General features: G+C 33.8%; 1 protein-coding gene across 1 annotated transcript in view; it reads left to right on the plus strand.

Annotated features, from left to right (window-relative positions):
* Window positions 1-17,010, plus strand: part of PCBD2 (pterin-4 alpha-carbinolamine dehydratase 2) — a 35,847-nt gene extending 18,837 nt beyond the window's left edge. The window contains exons 3-4 of the mRNA XM_034403789.2: window positions 12,250-12,330; window positions 14,618-17,010. Of these exons, the coding sequence (XP_034259680.1) occupies window positions 12,250-12,330; window positions 14,618-14,728 (192 nt within the window). The 3' untranslated portion in view covers window positions 14,729-17,010. The remainder of the gene's footprint in view (window positions 1-12,249; window positions 12,331-14,617) is intronic.
* The last annotated feature ends 2,290 nt before the right edge of the window (window positions 17,011-19,300 follow it).

Consider the following 19,300-nt stretch of genomic DNA (forward strand, 5'->3'; position numbering starts at 1 on the left):
TGTATTTCAATCAGTCTAACCCAAGTATAGTCACAAATAGATTCGCACAACATAATGGTATGATTTTTTTACTAAGTTTTTTTGTCTATGTTAATTTGCCACACTGAATGATAAACTATTATTTATATATTACAAAACTATAGTGGCTGAGTTTACAAGATACAGTAAGACAAAGCCAAACAAACTATATTATGATTTAGTGTGTTGGAGTGGTCCAGCTTTGAATGTAGGTTCTGTCAGTTATATATAAGCTATTCACTAGGAGACTATTGTTGTGAAAAAATAATCTACACTCCAGATAGATTCTAGTACCATTTCTATTCACATCGAATGACCTATTTATTTATTTATTTATTTATTTATTTATTTATTTATTTATTTATTTATTTATTGGTTTGATTTATATGCCGCCCTTCTCCGGAGACTCAGGGCGGCTTACAATGCATTAAGCAATCGCCTTCATACTTTTGTATATACCTGCTTAGTAGGGCTTTCGCCCCCCCCCCCAAGGTGTTCTTTTTTTATATAAAGTCAGCTTATTGCTCCCACAATCCGGGTCCTCATTTTACCTACCTCGAAAGGATGGAAGGCTGAGTCAACCTTGAGCCTGGTGAGATTTGAACTTGCAGTAATTGCAGGCAGCTGGTGCTAGTTAATAGCACTTTAGTCTGCTGTGCCACCAAGGTTCAATGTACCATCTCAGCAAGTTGTGACACAGCACTTATAATTTCTCCCATTTTTCAGGAAGCAATCTAAACTAGTTATTCTATATAAGTGTGAGAATGTTTGAAGGATCTAAGCCAAGGATTGGTTGTATATTATAGGGATAATCTCACGCTGGAAAATGAATTGCAGTCTAAGTTTGGGTTTTTTTTTAATTACTTGAGCTGAATTCCAAAAGCAGGTAATTTTGGACAAACCTGCCCTAAACAGACCTGAGATCTGTTATGACCTGGTAGCTAAATAATGATTTTATCACAAGTGAATTAATTTAAAAGAGTTAATGACTTAACTGTCTTAAGAAAGATGGCATTTCTCAGGCAATTCGTTTTAAAAAGCAGTGGTAATAACAGTAGTTAAAATATATTTGGAATAAAAGTTTTCAAAGTAATCTTTGGCTGGTACAAGTTGTAACTATCGCAACATTTGTATTTTTAATCTTGTTTCAAATAATATTAGTTTGGTACGATTGGTGAGTGCATTCATATGAATGATTGTTTAGTACTTGTCTTCAGAGTAGCAAATAGCATAACAAAAACATAAAAGAGAGGATAAGCAGCCAGAGTATAAAATACTTGTAGAAACACAAATGTTACTAGTACTATCCATCTACAAGTAAATTTTTGAAAATTAAAAGTTCACAAATTTTTTTTTGACCACTCACTAAAAAGGGTCTACAAAGTAAGAAAATACGTTTTTGTAACATGTAAAAATTCTGTATAGTTTTAAAGAATGCCTCCGATGATTTCTTCATACCGTGCCTACAGAGTTGGCAGCCACACAAGCTTTGATCATTCTTACATTCTCACAGTATTATCTATTACTAAGTAAAGGACCATGAAATTAGTTTGTCAGGTTTTTAAGAATAGGGGAGTAGCAAAGGAAGATGTTTTCCATTGTTTCAGTTTCTTCTTTGGCCACAAACCCCAGTCATGACTCATGAATCTGCCCTCACAGATATTATCACATACAAAATTATGAACTCAACTTGTGTGAAAAATCTGTGCAGTATGACAGGCTATAGACAAGCAGCTGGATTAAAACATTATTTATTCCCAGGTGTAGATATTACTTACAGACAGTACTTAAATAACTCTAGATCAGAATTCCATATTTTTTATAGTTATCTTGCCTTCTTAAGACTGAGTGAGATTGAATTTGTTACTTATTAAAGAGACAGCTGGCTTGGTGTACTGATTAAAACTGGCCTAGAAACTGAGACATTGTGAGTTCTGGTTGTCTTTGGGCTACTTACTTTCAGCCCTAGGAAGAAAGTAATGGCAACTCAGTTCTGAAAAAGTTGCCAAGAAAACTGTAAAGACTATAGCCATCAGGAGTAAAGATTGATTAAAGATTCTTATTTTAAAAATCTCACAGTACTTCAGAGTTAAGAAATCAGCACTTAATTCTCAATTTACTACAGTTAAAATATAAATTAAAACATGATATAAAATGTGTAACGTATAATAAGAAATAAAATAAAACAATGATAAAACTAGCATTAGAAGAACAAAATTGTTAAGATACTTGGAAAAATAAAAATATCTTGGCAAACAATTTATTATTTATTTATTGAATAGATTTTTATTCCACATATATTACTTTATAAGTAACTCAAGCTGGCAAACATACATAATACTCCTTCCTCCTCTTTTTCCCCACAATGAGAGAAAGTGTCTGGCCTCAAAGCACCCAGTTGTGTTCATGTCTAAAATGAGACTAGAACTGATAGTCTCCTGGTTTTGGGGTCAAAATCCAAAACCCAAACCATAACCACTACATAAAAGTATTTTTAAAAATTAAATTAAAATTAAAATAATGCATTTCTTCTATGAATCAGATTGTTTTGGGGCAGGGGTGTCAAACTGGCAGCCCGTGGAGGCCATGCCCACCCCAGCTCTGCAAAAGAAAAAAACATTGTGATACGTCAAGTGACAGCAACGTAACGTGGCAAGTTTGACACCCGTGTTTTGGGGGAATGGGTCCCATCTAGAGCAAATTGAATCCTACTCCTCTGACAGAGAAACTATCTACTAACAATATCTTTTCAGCTTTTCTGAATTGAGCTTCAGTTCATTTCAAAATCTGGAGAGTTTGTCTGATAGAATTTCCTTTCACTTCAATTTGAAATAGTCAGCCAGGATTAACAGTTCAATCAATTGGAACGAAAACCAGTTCTAACCAGTGGCCATAAAGATGAATCCAAGTCTCTGTTGAGAGCACCCTGGTTTCAAAACATAATATAATCTTTTTGCACATAGGAAACTAATGGAAGGAATTTACACTTTGCAGCTTCAAGACAGCCTTAGTCTGTAAGTGTGGAAAGGTCATCGCGCTTACATGTTCTACTAATTTATGGATTGGAATAAGTTTTGGATAATAAAAGGTGGATATAGAATATTGGAAAATTTGTGTTTAGAATTCAGAATTGTGATTGGGAGTATGCTATCTGAATGGAAATTCTGCAACCCCTCACCTTATCTCCTGGCCAGATGGAATGGAAGTAGCCCAAAGGTATTTGCATGAATAATTTGCCCCAAAATATGTTTATTGTCTATTTATTTTCTTGAATGATATGCTTGATATTTTTCAAAAGCTTTTTATATAAATCCAGATGGATTGAATGTGTTTTTATATCCATCTCTTTGTATTTTTGTCTGCATATTAGTACCTATCATAATTTTTGTATGATCTTTTCAATGTTTTTTTATGGAGGAAGGGCAAGGACACTGAGAATACTGTACCTTAAGTAAGTTAAGTTTAACTCCTAGTGTCATGTATGTGAGATTGATGACTATATTAATTGAATAAATAAATAAAATTACATTCTATTTTTCTCAGAGTTCAATAATGAAATATCTTATAATGTAAAACTATCTGAATTTATACCTGGAGTCTTAAGATTGACCTCAGAATATGTCTGGAATGATTGGAATAGTTTTGGAACATTTCCAGTAATGTCAGAATAGCTGATAATTTGAAATATTTTATATGCCACTATCAAAAAGGACTTAATTAAAAGCAACATAAAATAATATTTTGTTGTAACAAATAGAATATTCTGGTAAATAAGTCATGCAAAAGCTTTGTTCAAAAGCTTATAGTGTAATCAGAAAAAGATTTCAACTGTATTATTTTTCTTGGAAAGATGTGACAAAGCATCCCTTGGAGTTAACTATCCAGTAAACTTTGAACTGTATTTTTTTTAAATTTAACACAGACTTCATTATGTTAAGCAACTCATTACGTGAACAGGTGCTTTCCTGCTTAGAACGTGGAAATTTATATTGGCAAACTCTGAGGTACAGTATTTTGGTTAGAAACTGAAAAGTCCATTTATTGTAACAAAAATACAAACATTCTCCAATTTCTTGTACTTCCAAAGAAAAAGGTATCTTTATTTTCTGATTCTAAGTGTAATGCATGATAACTAACATATGGAGAAATGAAATGTTGATTGGCAAGTGATATTCTGTGATCAAACCTGGAACATCAAATGTTTGACTTTAGTTTTTTTTAAAAGCTTCATATGGTGTTTCCACTATTTTTCTATTAGAAGGTTTATTTTAAATGCTTTAAATAAGAAAAAAAACTGGGAAAAAAACCCCTATCCTTGAATCTGGAAAATGTCTTGTTTTGAAGAAATGCAAATCATCTTTTAAGATGTATTTGGGCAATAAACTTAAAGATGAATATGTTATGTGAAAATAGTATTCTAGAAAATCTATTCATTTATTTAGCTTGGATGCCCTCCTGAGTTCCAACTCTGTGTGACTCTCAACAATCAAAACAAGAAAATTACAATAAAATCAGTTAAGAAAAAAGATAGAAGTTGAGAAACGAACAAAGGGGCTTCATTCTTCCTTGCCAAAATCCTAGCGAAAGAGCCATGTCTTCACAACTCATCTTAATAACAGCAGAGTTTAGGAGTTTAAAATGTGGGCCGGAAAACACAACCCCTCCCTTTAGATTCATTCAAATGTATTAGCAGACAGCTGACCTTCAAATCATGCTATAACTTGTCTGAGTTTTATTAAAGACCATTTGACATTATTGGTTGGAGATGGAGAAAAAGGAATGTTGTCTGAATAAAGCAAGTTTGAGCTTCTTTTGTATTCAAAGACTAACTGCATATGATGTTTGATTTATCTTTTAATTGAAATTATTCATACTTTGCAAATTCCTTTTTTTTTTGTTCAGGTGATGTTTTATATCAGGTATATCTAAATTATTGTGAAAATCCATACCTATTTAATAGGTATATATACATTAATTTATGGCATTCTATTTTATAAAGTAAAATATTCCATTCACCAATTGTTTTTTTCTGGTGATAAATAAAAGGAATTTACAACTCTTCTTATGGTCTAAAATGGAACCAAAATTCTTTGCAATAATAATAAAAAATAAAGTTATAATTGCAAAACATTCTTAAATATATTTCTTCCCTCTTGACCGTTCTCTCCATTACTCTGATATAAAATTGCTATTCATTTGCACTCTACCTAATGCCAATTGTGTGCTAATTTTATTGCTTTAAATACATGTTTCCACCTAATTTCTGGTCCACTGTTTTAAATCACTGAAGGACCTGGTGAAAATGCCTTATGGGAATGTCATTGTTTGGATGGCCTTTGAAATATGTAGCTCCTAAAACTAACTGAGATTAAATTATATTGATTTAAACTATTTTATTCTTCAGTTACTGATATTTTTGCATAAATACTTGTAACCATTTAACTTACTTTTTCTTGAAACTCCTGAAACTTTTGACATTATGTTAATACCTAAATGTAAAGATATTCCAGTGTGTAATAGCCAATTCTTTTTACCACAGTTTGACTTGGCTGCATTTATTCTTTATTTCTTGAAAATTAGCAAATCATATGACAATAAACAGAAATGTCTTCAGTGAAGAGAAAAGGGGAAACTGTTGTTTATCTGGTCAGGTGGTTTAGATTAGCAGTAGTGCTGGTCTGTATTATGTTACTTTAAATCACAGTGTCCCAAAAGGACAGAAATTATGAAGATTGTTACAGTATGTTTCATCCAATGTAAGATCAACAAATTGGAATAATTTTATAGGAAAATCACAGCATTTTGGCAAGACACTTGTTGAAGAATTTGATCTAACATGAAGTTTTGTTCACATTATTTGTTAATATGTAAAACATTGTTTGAATAACGTATGAAGTGTAAACATTCTAAATATCAAAGGCAAGAATGGCTTTTACAAGATTTCACAGAGTGGCAAAGTACTTAAAATAGATCAGAGTTTGTGCTTTTGCTGTCGAAATGTTTGATACAGAGCTGACTAGCTAGTTTCTTCACCATAATAATTGTAAACAAGTATTGTAAATTGTAAACTATAGCCTATAGTAGTTGTAGTAAAAAGGGTAAAGCTTTTCTTATGTAAGTTCTTGGAAGAATATAGAAATAGAGTTTAGGTTATTTTAGATGAAATTAGGTTAGGTTCTGTCTGACATTCATTGGACTTTAATTCATAAAATCTCTCTTATATAGTATATGAATAAGTTATGAAAATAAAGTCACCATTAGAATGAAAGAAACTATATTTAGAGTTCAGAATGATTTAATAGATACAATAAGTTAAAATACAGTGAATTTATGAATAATTTGTATGTTCTTCTGAAAGTGAAATGGAGTTAAGCACTGCCACCTATAGTGGGCAGAGACTAGCAGAGTAAAATCTGCAGGGACTCCTTTACCTTTATCCTGTACCTGAAAGTGAACAATTTACCATAAAATGTAATCTGCACGGAAGCCTGCAGAGCCCATGTTTCCACAGTAGGTTAGTTGTCTAGATCAGTGTTTCTTAAACTGTTAGCTACAGCATTAAGACCCCTTTCCACTTTTAAAATTATGGAGGACCAGAAAAGAGGTCTTTTTATTTGTATTATTTTATATTTATCAATATTTACCACATTATAATAGATGCATTCTTGGAATATTTATTTATTCAATGTATATGACTGCCCATCTCAACACGTGACATATGATTTAGCATAGCTAGTAAAATCACATATTAACATAATGCAAGAATATTAAAATAGCATAATGTCAAACCTATTAGATATTAACATAAAATAAAATATTTTCATGAAAGCTTTATTTTTCATAAGTGAAAATTTTAAGTAGAAGAGCATTAACGTTTTAAATTCTTGCAAATATTTTCAATATTGGGCAAATCCTTTTGATTTCTCGGCTCCCTAAGAGGATCTTGGGAGACCCACATGGGTCCTTGACTGCTCTTTAAGAAACACTGATCTATATTATTGTCATTTCCCGCCTATTTCCTTTGTCTTTTGTGTTGTTCAAACATATCCAGAATCTGCCATTTTTAGTAATAGGCAGCCCACTTGTATCTAGATGCAGACCTGGTACTGCCTGAATAGTTTAAGGAAAATTCCTGTCTAGAGATTTGCGTAGAAAATAGGGTATTTCTGCATCTTCCATATTTTTCTTGATAATTGCCTAAAGTCCCTGCCCAGAAGAAAATAATGGACAATCTGAACCTTTGCTCTGCATAATTCATTAATAATTCATTTCTGTCTAATATGTTTCCTCTTATTTTCTGGATGTGGTCATTGAGTAGCAGTGAGACTGCTAAATCTCACTGACACATTCAAGTTGCATCTGATTATTAGTTATAAAAGATATATAGTACAATCAATGTAGTACATTTATTCCTAGTACTGATATTAAGAACATTGTAAAATACTGATATTTTACAGTCTATCTACCATTTACATAGAAACACATTTAATATTGATTTTAATTAAGCGTAATTCCAGCAATATATTTAATCACAATAGTTGTTAATATAAAAAGAACATTTGTATTCTAGAATGTGAAGTTAATTGAATCCAGTTTTATGAAAGATAACAATGAAATAAGTAACTTTCTAAACGTAGCATAACCTTCAGAAGATTTGTGATATTTTCTCAGAAACGTTATTAATCCTGAGATTGATTAGTATGTGTGTTTCATATTTAATTATATATAAAGTGGTGCAATAATTCTAATATAATAGTAGATGTAGCATGATAGAGCATACTTTTAAGTAAAAATTATTCTGACATAGTATGCCTAAAAACTCATGATAATATACCAGCAACTTTAATTATTTAGAAAATTATCAAGAAATTTAATTTTTGCTGTCAAACTTAATACAACAACCAATGGAATATTGATCTATTGCAAGCTACAGCAATGCAATAGTAACATGGGGTTAATGTATTTTTTTGCCTATTGAATGCTTAAAGAATGTCAAGGAATGAATAATGAATAAATATTTATATTGTTACTATTTTTCTTTGAGAATTCTTTCTATTAAAGAAATCACATAGCACTTTAGCTGAGTTATTAGGTAATTGTAATGAAAATATTAGGATCAAAAGAAGTGAGGAAGACATGAGAGTAGCAATGCAGAAATGTAAAAGAATGTAGGAAAGATGCAAGCTGTAATATGTAAAGTTTAAGGGAGAACTTTTCTCATCAGAAGGAATTCTTTGAGGAGGAGAAAAGGTTTGTTCTGATGAGAGATTAATATTGGAAATAAACTACTAAGCTGAAAAAGTATAGTAGTTGTGTTGGTCACACTTCCTGAGAAAAATGTAATTAAATACAAATTGTATAATACAAATGTGCAAATTGTATTTTTTTTTGTATACATCCTATACCTTTCCTACTGTAATAAGATTGTCCCAGAATGTTCTCAGAAAGACAATTTTTGATTCTTAGGGGAAAAAATGGTCTTTAAGCTTATTCACTACAATGCATGCTCTTTTTCTATTGAATTATTTTAAGACCTGCTCAATGAGTTGGAAAAAAAATTCCAGATGTTAAAATATCCTTGCGGTGGTAAGCTTAACAATAGTGCTGATATGAAGGTCAAGACCACATTGGATTTTTTTTTCAAAATAAACAAAACACTTTCTAACATGAAGTGTTTGGCTTGCTGGTAAACAAAAACTTACCAAAACTAATTTGACTACTACGTACAATGTAGGCTTGACCATGATCTTGGCTCACAGACTGCTTAATAATATTCATTATTTTAAATTAAAGTTGAAGAATTGCAGACTCTTGCTCAAATTAAGATTGGTTGTGTTGCCGGAATCTGGTAATTACTTTAATTGATCACCAGATAGTTTCCTTGATCACCAATTACACCCAATTACTGATTATGTTTCAAGACGTGAAGAAATGTCCAAACTGATTATGTAATAATGTTTTCATATATAATCAATCCTAAATAGCTTTTCCCCCCATTCCCAATTGTATTTTATAAAAAAAGAAGGTTATAAGCCTACAGATACAAAAGGTGGTCCATAAACAATAAAGTTCTGATTTCATTTAATTAGCAAGGGAAGTATTTAGAAGGCTTAATGGAGATTGCTCTGCCGAAATTGCTTCAACAGACCTGCTTTTCATTTTCTTGGTAAAAAATATATGTAAGGAGGAGACAGCTGTACAGGTTTAAAATGGACCATAAAGGTATGAGTCTCTTAGATATACAGATAACCTGACTGCAGCAAGGTAAATTTTTGCTCTGTTAGAAAAATAATTCTAAAGGATCCATAAAATATTTTAAAATGTCATAGAACCTTTTAAACAAGAATTCCTTCAAAAACTGTTGTAGTTAATAAATTGAGTGACATTAATAGTTTCATTGAGACTATTGTTTTTCATTGTTCATTGAGACTTGTTTTTAGCTTGCATTCAATGATCTATAAAATTAAATACCCAAACACAAGGATAATCAAACTCCTAATACTAAAAAAACAAACAAAATACTCCACTTGTTAGGCTACTACCGTTTAACCTTTGGTTTGCTTATTGTGGTTTACCTCAACAATTTCCAATCTTTCTTTCTTTCTTTTTTTTTTTGAGGACCATGATATGATCTAGAATTTGCAACATGGGTCTGTGGACAGCACGACATGCATGATTTTCAGAGCAATATTGGGATCTAAACATAGGATTGAAAAAAATAAGTAGCTCAGAACTTTCAGGATCTTGCAGTTTGTTTGGCATTCTTATCCAAAATCTCATATCAATTGGAACCCCAAAACCTAGGGAGATTTAATAATCCCATTATATTTTTGCTCTTTATTATTTTTGGATGCATATACTAGCGGCTAACAGTGTTGCCTTTGTTGATCACCCTGAATTAAATGTACCACCATTGGTCTTTTGAATAAAGTTTTCCTTTTGTATAACTCATAATTGGTAGTCCATATTAAAGTAAACTAAGTAAATTTATTTATTTGACAAACAGACAGACAGACAAAAATAAACAAAGTAAATGGAGACTATTCTGTAGTATCTATCTTCAGCAATATCAGTGGGGATCTTTAAGGCAGAAGAATATTGATTAATCCTCCCTGGACAGGAACTAAAGGTGCATTGTCTTCAATCCAAAGAGCATTGGGGGGGGGGGGGAAAGAACCTGACTTGTATTGTTGTTGGCAGTATCTTTCCAGTGTCTCAAGCAGATATAATTTTTTATCACTTGCTACCTAATCATTTTGCCCATAAATCCCAGGGTTAAGCAAGATTTAGTGTTCGGGCTATTGGCAGACTAGATTTGTTGCTGACCATAGCAAATGTTCAGATAATTCCAGTAGAGATTATTCCCAAATTTTATATTTTTAAACACATTTTTATTGCTGGGAAAGCAAATAGGTGTGTATTCTATTAAACTATATAGTGTTTGCATCATAATTATCATTTTATGGGTCATTAGTAATGTTTTAGGGATTGAATTAAATATTGATTCAGTGGACAAAATTCATAATTGAAATCAGGGGTAGTTAGTTAAATGGCTGAGGAAAACCCCCCCTCCATTTTGTGACTATTCGTGTGATAAATTTCTGTTTATGGAATTTGAATAGAGAAAAAAATTTGATACCCACAGCTATAGGTAAGGATTTAATGGTATTGCCCAAATGTTAGAACATTTTCAAGTCCAAGTTAAAGGAAGAGTCCCTCAAATCAAGAATGAGGTTTGATGACTTCATGGACACATCCATGTAGCTGTAGTTTATAGTTGTAATTTACTGTTGTCAACTTCTGTGTTGGTTGGTTGTTTTTTTTTTTTTCCCAACGATTACAGCTGTGGATTTTCTTGGTGATCTCTCCAGCGAAGAAACGATAATTGTGCCCTATCTATTAGAGCTGGCTTCCTTCCATCTCTTTGTAGAATAAAGACAATATAACTTCAAAATGCAGGGATTAACTTCATGTATAATCTCAGTGAGAAAGGGACAGCCAATCTGATGCCTGCTTTGTTTACTTACTGTGTTCATTAGAGTTTTTTGCAACATGGAAGTTGATGTAGTTAATTATACTGAGAATTACTGATTATTTTGATGTTATCTTTTTTTGGATTGTATTGTATTGTACTACTGTAACCTGGAAGTGAGATTACATACACATTCTAGTAAATAAATAATCACAATGGAAACATTAGTAAATTTCTTTCAAAGAGTAATAAAGTAAATACTCTAAATCATGCCATTCATTAAATTGTAGAAAATGTCTTATTTTATCACTATTAAAAACTAAAGCTCGTAGTGTTTCAAAAATAGTTTCAGAACTTTTAAGTTTCAAAGCTGCTTTTTTCAGTGGTTTGACTTTGAAATTTAATTCAAAATCAAGTGAAACAATGGCTGCAATTCTGTGATTCACTTGAGAGCAAATAATTTCAATTGCCAACATTTTGATAATTTGTACACGAAAAACTTGGTTGGAATAATTTGCTCTGATTGTAATGATTGCATTCATCTGACTGGAGAAGTGATTTGCAGTCATACTTCAGCAGAGGTAGAAGAAAACAATACTGAAACTATTATCAACTATTATACTACTTCTTGATTATATGTTTAGTCAAAATTGCTGTCAAAGGGTTGAACATGGTTTTTCCCCTGCAAATTTTTATAACAAGACTTTAGTACATTTGATAGATATGTGGACTTTGAAAGATCATACTTAATGTCTCACAGATTTATTGCTGTTAAAATAATCTTTCAATTAGGTTTTTAGTCTTATTTTGAGAGCAGTTTGTTTGGTTTTGGCAAGAGAAAATCACTGCATAAGATTGGATTCTTGATACTTTAAGCACTCATGTACTGTGTGGATGTATGTAAACTGTAGAATTTGTTTTGCACAAGATAAAGTGGGTGAAATAGTGGATAGTTTTGCATAGGATAAAGTGGGTGACATACAATTTTGCTTTGTTTGATTTTCATCAGACTTCTGTAACAATTTCTGAAATAATCTCTGTGATGCACTTTCTTGGTATTATTCTCCATTACTAGTAAAATTTAATCAGGATTTTTTTTTTTTTCAGAACTGCATGTACTGTATCAGGCCTATACATGTTTGCTTTTTTTTTTTTTTCTGTTACATTTTGACACTTTTCCCTTCTGGCATATGCAGAATATAATAAAATGCTTTATTTTAAGAATTACAGATGCATTTAATTTTTTTTTCTTTATGCAGGCCTTTGGTTTTATGACTCGGGTAGCTCTTCAGGCTGAAAAGATGAATCATCATCCTGAGTGGTTTAATGTATACAATAAGGTACTGAATTAATATTAATGAACTAGTAGTTTATCTCTTTTCATTGGTGACTACCAGGCTCTAATTATATTTTTAAACTCCCCCAAATAGATTAAAAACCAGAGCATTGTTCAGTCTCTTTGTTGGAATCTTTTTCAAATTATTTCACTTTCGTTCCCCACTTTTTTGCAATGATTATTTGGTTCAGGGGTGGGTTTTACTTACTTACCTTTATTACTGGTTTGTAGCAGGGCCGCGCACGCGCAAGCGTTTTGATGATGTCAGGGTCGGTGGGCAGAGCCTCCCGCCGGTTTTACTACTGGTTCTATATCTTTCGTTTTATTAACAGTTCTCACTTCTTAAGGAGAAATTCTTGCTTTTAAATCTGTACTTAACATGATTTTAAACAAGATATTTTTGTGGCAACATGTGCATTCAGGAGTTTTGATAACAATTTCTATTCTAACATTGTGTGTGTGTTTCTTGATATTCCTGATACAGTTTTAATTTCTGAGAATTAGACTTAATCTTTTTCTCCTCCCCCAGTAGCTGGATAATACAAAGAAATTTAACAAAGTAAAACATAGTGTTCTGCTAGAGATATGTAAATAATCCCTTGGAAGAAACATCAGAGCAAAGTGTTGCCCAGCTCTTCACCTTTACTTTAATCTGAACAGTTTCTCACTACCAATTGGTTATAATCCAATTTTCTTATGCAATGAATATGTACAAGTACTTTTTAAAGAAAATATAATGTCAATTGGACAGAATCCACTGTTGAGCAAGGCACCGTTTGCATTATATCTGGGATACCTTTGATCTTCTGAAGCCCAAAGAAGTAAATTGGGTCCTTGATAGTATGAATTCTGCCACTTGTGGGTTTGATCTCCTGGCTTCTTTGGATTGGGGGAGAGGGCATGAGCAGCAGGCTCCAGGAGATAATCAGTATCTCTTTGGATTTAGACATAATGCCTCTTGCTTTGAAAGAGCAGTAGTCTTGTCTTCTCTTGAAGAGGCCTTCCTTAGATCTGGCTATCTTTCACAATATTCACCAAGTTTCCAATCTGTCCTTCCTTGTAAAATTGGTTTAGAAGGTGACAGCAAATTATCTACAGAGAATCCTAAATGACATAGGATTTTGGTCAGGATTCAGAACCAAAAGAGCATTGGTCAGTGCTTTTTGTTGGGACCCTCAATGGCATTGAGTGCCATCAACTCTGGTACCCTTTGGAACTGTCTGTATGGATTGGGAAACTGGAAACTGCTAATTCCTCTCCCTCCCAAGTGGCCAGTTCCATCTACACATATACATATAACCATGGGTCATTTATCAGTTTGAAGAAAGATGTCACCAATATGCTGCTGATACCCAGTTATGCATTGCTAATTGAACATGTCATAGTAATCTTTAACTGGTGCCTGGATGCTGTGACAATTGGGTAAAATAACCTTAGGTTAAATTCTACTATGGTGGAATTGTTAGTTATCAATAGATACTTTGACAACGTTGGCTAGGCAATTCACACTCCCCATCCTCCAAACCAAGTTGGTTTGTGTACCTTGGATTTCTTCTGGATTCCCAGTTCTTCCTTAAACAGTAGATGGAAGCTGTGGCCAGGGGAATTTTCTCCCAACTTTGGCTGACATATCAATTGCATTTCTACCTGGAATGAATTGCCTGGCAACAGTAACTCTTGTTGATCACTAATTACCTGGACTATTGTAATACAATCAACATGGTTCTGACTTGGAGACAACAGCTATAACAAATCTCAGTAGCAGCCCCACTTTATTGAATATTCTCCCCCTGAGAGATATTGAGATATCAAGCCTGATATTTTTCTGTAAATAGTTTAAAATAGCCATGCTCTGATATGAGTTTGAACCCTCATTTATTTAGTATCTTTGATCTTTGATTATTGATAATTTTAATTTTTGTATTGTATATGGCCTAGTTATACCCCACCCAGGGTCCATTATGTTTGGGGCATGCTATGAATAATGAAAATAAATAAATTGACTTCCCCCCCCCCAGAGAAACGTTTTGCAAACATGTTTGTTGTACAACTGTCTTCAAGTTCTGTCTGCTGAGATATATATATATATATATCAACATCATTCCAGTTTTCGAACAACAGACAGGTGCTTTTTAAACTAAAGATACAAATTAAGATGTACTTGAGATTTTCATACTAAATCTAGTCTGCAAGGAAATACATTAATTTATGAATGGTTATGTTCTTTTTTAAAAATGTATTTAGTTGCAATTTTTGTGTGTGTGATGAACTTTTATCTTTCTTGTTCAAAGGTCCAGATAACACTCATTTCCCATGACTGTGGTGGCCTGACAAAGCGAGATGTCAAGCTGGCTCAATTTATTGACAAAGCTGCTGCTTCTTGTCTAACAACTGGGTGCTAAAGTAATCATAAACAAATTCTATAATTTGTTTATTTAGTCTTTTCTCTTACGGTAAAAATAATTAATCCTTAAATTTCCCCATTCTTGCAGAAGCTTTTGCAGAGATACATAAATTTTTTTTATCAAGTATATAAAACACTAGAATTGCTGCATTAAAAAGTTGAGTTGTTTATTCTGTGTATCAGTGACAATTCCCCTGTGGTCATCTGTCTTCAGTAACACTGACCATTTGGCCAGGAGTTCCTCTAAAGAAGAATGATTTGGGCTGACTAGTAGGGTTTGCATCTTAGTACCCTGTTATCTACCCTTTTATCTTTTAGATTCTATACACAATGACAGAGGCACAGTTCAATGCTATCATCTGAATTTTTACTCAATAATTAATGTGTGCGTGGGGGGGGGTCAGGTGATCCTATATTAACATGTATAGTTGCAAGGAATATAGCCGAGAGAAAATCTCCCTTGCTGTAGGTATTCAGATGCACTTTTCACTTGTTTAAACTTTCAGGTATTCTCTGGAATAAAATGACCGCAATTGATTGTGTGACAAAAAATCATGTTATGTTCTTGGAAATCTTGGTCAACTTAATACAATAATCACAATGAATGTTTTTTAAAAAAACAAGCCTGGTACTTTATATTGAGCTAAGCATATTTGTCAGATTGATTCCATGTGCTTTCAACTTTTAGGCTAGATCCAAAGGGATTCCCACTCTCCTGTTTCCTGAGCACAAATCTGGCTCTTTCTAGACAAACAAGAGTCTTGGTGCAGCGTATTGGGGTAAAAAGTCAGACTCTTCCCGAATTTGTTCATTTTCTTGGCCATTGATCATACTGTGTTCCAATCTCCTTGAGGGCAACAGTCAGAGGAAGTTGGTCTGAGCCAACTTTGAGGCTCAGAGACAGGAGTAGTAGAAACAAGGCTTAAGAGTAGACCAAAAGAATGACTTACTCAACAACCTACAGATCTAGAGGAGAAAGAGGATGAAAAAAGACTATTTTTCACGTTTATTATAGGCACACACATTTATAATTAAAACTAAACAGAAATCTTATTAATATGGCTAAATAACAGGGAGATGTTTATTGCTGTGCTTTTAAGCCAAAATTCAACTATTAAAAAGGCAGTTTACAGCCGAAGATTGATACTGGAAGAAGAGATTCTTAACCTCTCTGACACAACGAATGCCATTTTTTATTCCTACATGTCTCCATCCAGAGGAAGTCACTTGGGGCATTTCTGTGAAGAAGTTACATTGCTTTTCTCAATGGCATCAGAAGAGAACATGGAAAGAAAAATGATATTGTTCAGTCTCATAATCTGTGTATTTTGCCCTACTTTGGATGAAAAATGCTATGGAAAATGCAGCACTTTTCAGTGAACCAAACCTTTTAGTTCAATGTAGTTAGCCTTGCATTAATGGGAATTATCTGGGCTATGGGTTTCTCCCCCTGATTATTCATTCACATGCATGAATTCTAAGTCCTACCAGGCCCAAAACGGGGTGCAAGGGGTTGGCGCGTTCCCCCCACAGCCCGTTTTTGTTCCCAGGGAGTGCAGGAGGCCAAGTGCTGCCTGTCAACCAGCCTGGCCACACCCACTCAGCCGGTCATTAGGGCAGAGAACCGGTTGTTAAATTATTTGAATCCCACCACTGCTTGTGTAGATAGCCTAGATTGGGAAAGTCTGGGTAAATGTGGGGGAGGAAAGGGCCAGCTGAGTGAATGAATGAATGAATGAGTGAGTGAGTGAATGAATGAATGAATGACAGTTTGACCATTCACTATGCTATGCTGACTATGCCGTATTAGGGCAATATATTCATGAGACCACATTGAGTAACAAAATAGCTTGTAAGTGTTGAGTTCTCAAGCTCTTTGTCAAGTAAGAAGGTTTGCAGAAGAAAAACATAGGTGAGTCTTGAAGCAGTATGTTGCTGTTTAATTATAGATTTAATAGAATAAGTTCTCAGGCAAAATACACAGGTTCCTTGATAGATATAAAGATTGACCAGTTTTGCATATTTCGGTTGACAAAATTAAATATATTTTTGGTAGCAAGTCAAAAATGGAAATCAAACTGGATAATTTCAGTTAGAGTCTGAAGAGGATACATCCTTAGTAAAGTCGAAGCTCCTGATGCTACAGAATCTTCATCCAGGGATGGATGTCACTGTTACTGGCCGGATTTGATATTGCCCAGTTCATGTAATTGCCATCCTTACCTTGTATAATTTTCTATATTTTAATTTGAATAAACAATTCATACTACTCTTTTTAAACGCTTGTCTCTGGTTTCTGATTCTGTTAATTCCTTATGGTGCCTATTTTCCATAATGATAAAAGTCTGTGAAAGTATTTTGATTGACATTTCTAAGTGGTCCCCAATACAAATGACACATGGTCCATGTTTTAATGGGTGCTATAAGACTATTAATTCTTTTAGCTGAAAGACTATTTTTGGTGAAAAATCACACACTTCTGCACATGCTCCCCTAGAAATAAAACCCACTGTAGTTAGAACATGGATAAATTAAAGGTGTACTGGAGAATAATTCAACACGCAGCCTTCTTTACGAATTTTGATGTATTCAACATAAAGGCCTTGAAAATAGATTTTAGCTAAGTATCCTTCAATAACTGAGAAGTCAGTTTCTACCCAGAAATCCTTTTCAGAATAATGCCCTGAATCTGCAAAGGTCAGACTGAAACCTATCCTTGTAGGAATGGATGAATAAATTAAATATTGGTGCTTGCATACATGCTCCCCTCTCCACTTTTAGCCCTTCAAGTGTCCAAGTCAAGACCTGAATAAAAGCTTTAGATTTATTCTTTTGAAAAGATGTGTGTTAATATTGCACTCTTTAAGAAATCAAGTACTTCCAATAATTTGTTTAAAGCACTTGTCAAAGATATTTGTGTGGATTTTAAAATCTCTCAGAATTTCATTTTACATGTGGAAAAATCATGTCAATATTTGAAGTTAAAAATGCAAATAAACGTTCCTCTAATTGCTTAATACTTTTTATTCAAATGACAAAAGAGTTTTTTTAAAAAATAGTAATGGAAGGATGACTTCCAAGGTACATTATTCGGTTGCTTTTCTGAATTAATAAAGAAATTGAACCCAACCTTTAGATAAGAAGTATGGAAGTCTTATTTGAAGCTACAGAAAGGGATTGATTGCAATTAGTGCCTCAAAACACAATATTTTGCAAAATATGTTAGAGGTACCAATAATTATGGCCGGATTTGGGCATTCCTGGTCTAATTGTATGTTTTAATTACTACCTAAGTCAATGTTTCTCAACTTCCAGAATTCCCATATATATGACAGTTGCAGCAACGCAGGGTCATGTGATTGCCATTTGCAACCTACCCAGCTGGCTTCTGACAAACAAAGTCAATGGGAGAAGCTGAATTTGTTTAATGACCACATGATTCACTTAACAACTGCCTGTCAAGGTTCCAAGTAACACCTCACTGAAAGAAGACTCTGAGGCTAGAAGTTCCTCATAGTTCCATTTTATTAGAGATGTCATATTGACACATCTGGGAAAACCCAATTCTGAAAGCCTCCAGGTTTCCTCCACCCAAAAGAAAGTCCAAGTCCCTTCCCCTGCACCCACATGTCCATCACATGGCCCAATCAATGCACTGTCCCAGCTGGAGATACCTCCCTGTCACACCACTCCAGGTGCAGGGCAAGATGTCCTTGACTCTCAGAGAAAAAAATGTTATTATGTCTAGATATCTCCCCAACTCCATACAATCCCCCCTTCCAGTTTCCCACAGCACTAAATGTGGCAGCTCTGAAGATCCAAAGAAAAAGATGGCTTCTAGGGCTGACACTGCCCTGATTGGCTTAACTGGCAAAGAGGTCATAAAATTGGATGTGACTCACTTAACTACCTTCCTTAGTGATGGAAATTCTGGTCTCAACTGTGGTGATAAGTTAATGACTACCTATAATTTGCTTTACATTAAGCTGATTTTAAGGACTACTTGCAAACTTTAGTTAGGACAAAGTGTGGGCCTTGTACTTATTGAACAATGTCATTATTAATATATTACACTGTTACTCTGAAAGCTATACTGGTTACAGTGGGTTGTTAAACTTTACCACTCCTTTGTTAACTCTTCATAATATTTATTTTTACTTTCCGTCTCTTTTCCTGGAGAGGAGGAGGAAGAGGGAAACCTTTTCCAAGCCTTCTGCAAAGCCAGCACCTTGGTTGAATTTTTCCACTTTCCTTCTGTTTTTCCCAATGGGGGTCTAGTTTTTTCACAAGCCAATCCACTCTACAGATTTTTGTTTCTGCTCCTACTTGCTTCTGCTGGGTTATCAATTACACGGTCCTCCTTCCTCTGAGGATCCTCTAACTCGGGGGTGTCACACTCGTGTTGTCATGGTGTCGTCATGTGACATATTGTGACTTTTCCCCCCTTTGCTAAACTGGGCGTGGGAGTGCACAACGTGTGATGCATCCGGGCCACGAGTTTGACACCCCTGCTCTAACTATTCAATTGCCCTTTATAAATGCTTAATACCTCCATCCAAGAAAGGCACAC

Source organism: Pantherophis guttatus, chromosome 2 (assembly GCF_059756535.1).
Source record: "Pantherophis guttatus breed Tessera chromosome 2, ASM5975653v1, whole genome shotgun sequence".
Lineage (NCBI taxonomy): Eukaryota > Metazoa > Chordata > Lepidosauria > Squamata > Colubridae > Pantherophis > Pantherophis guttatus.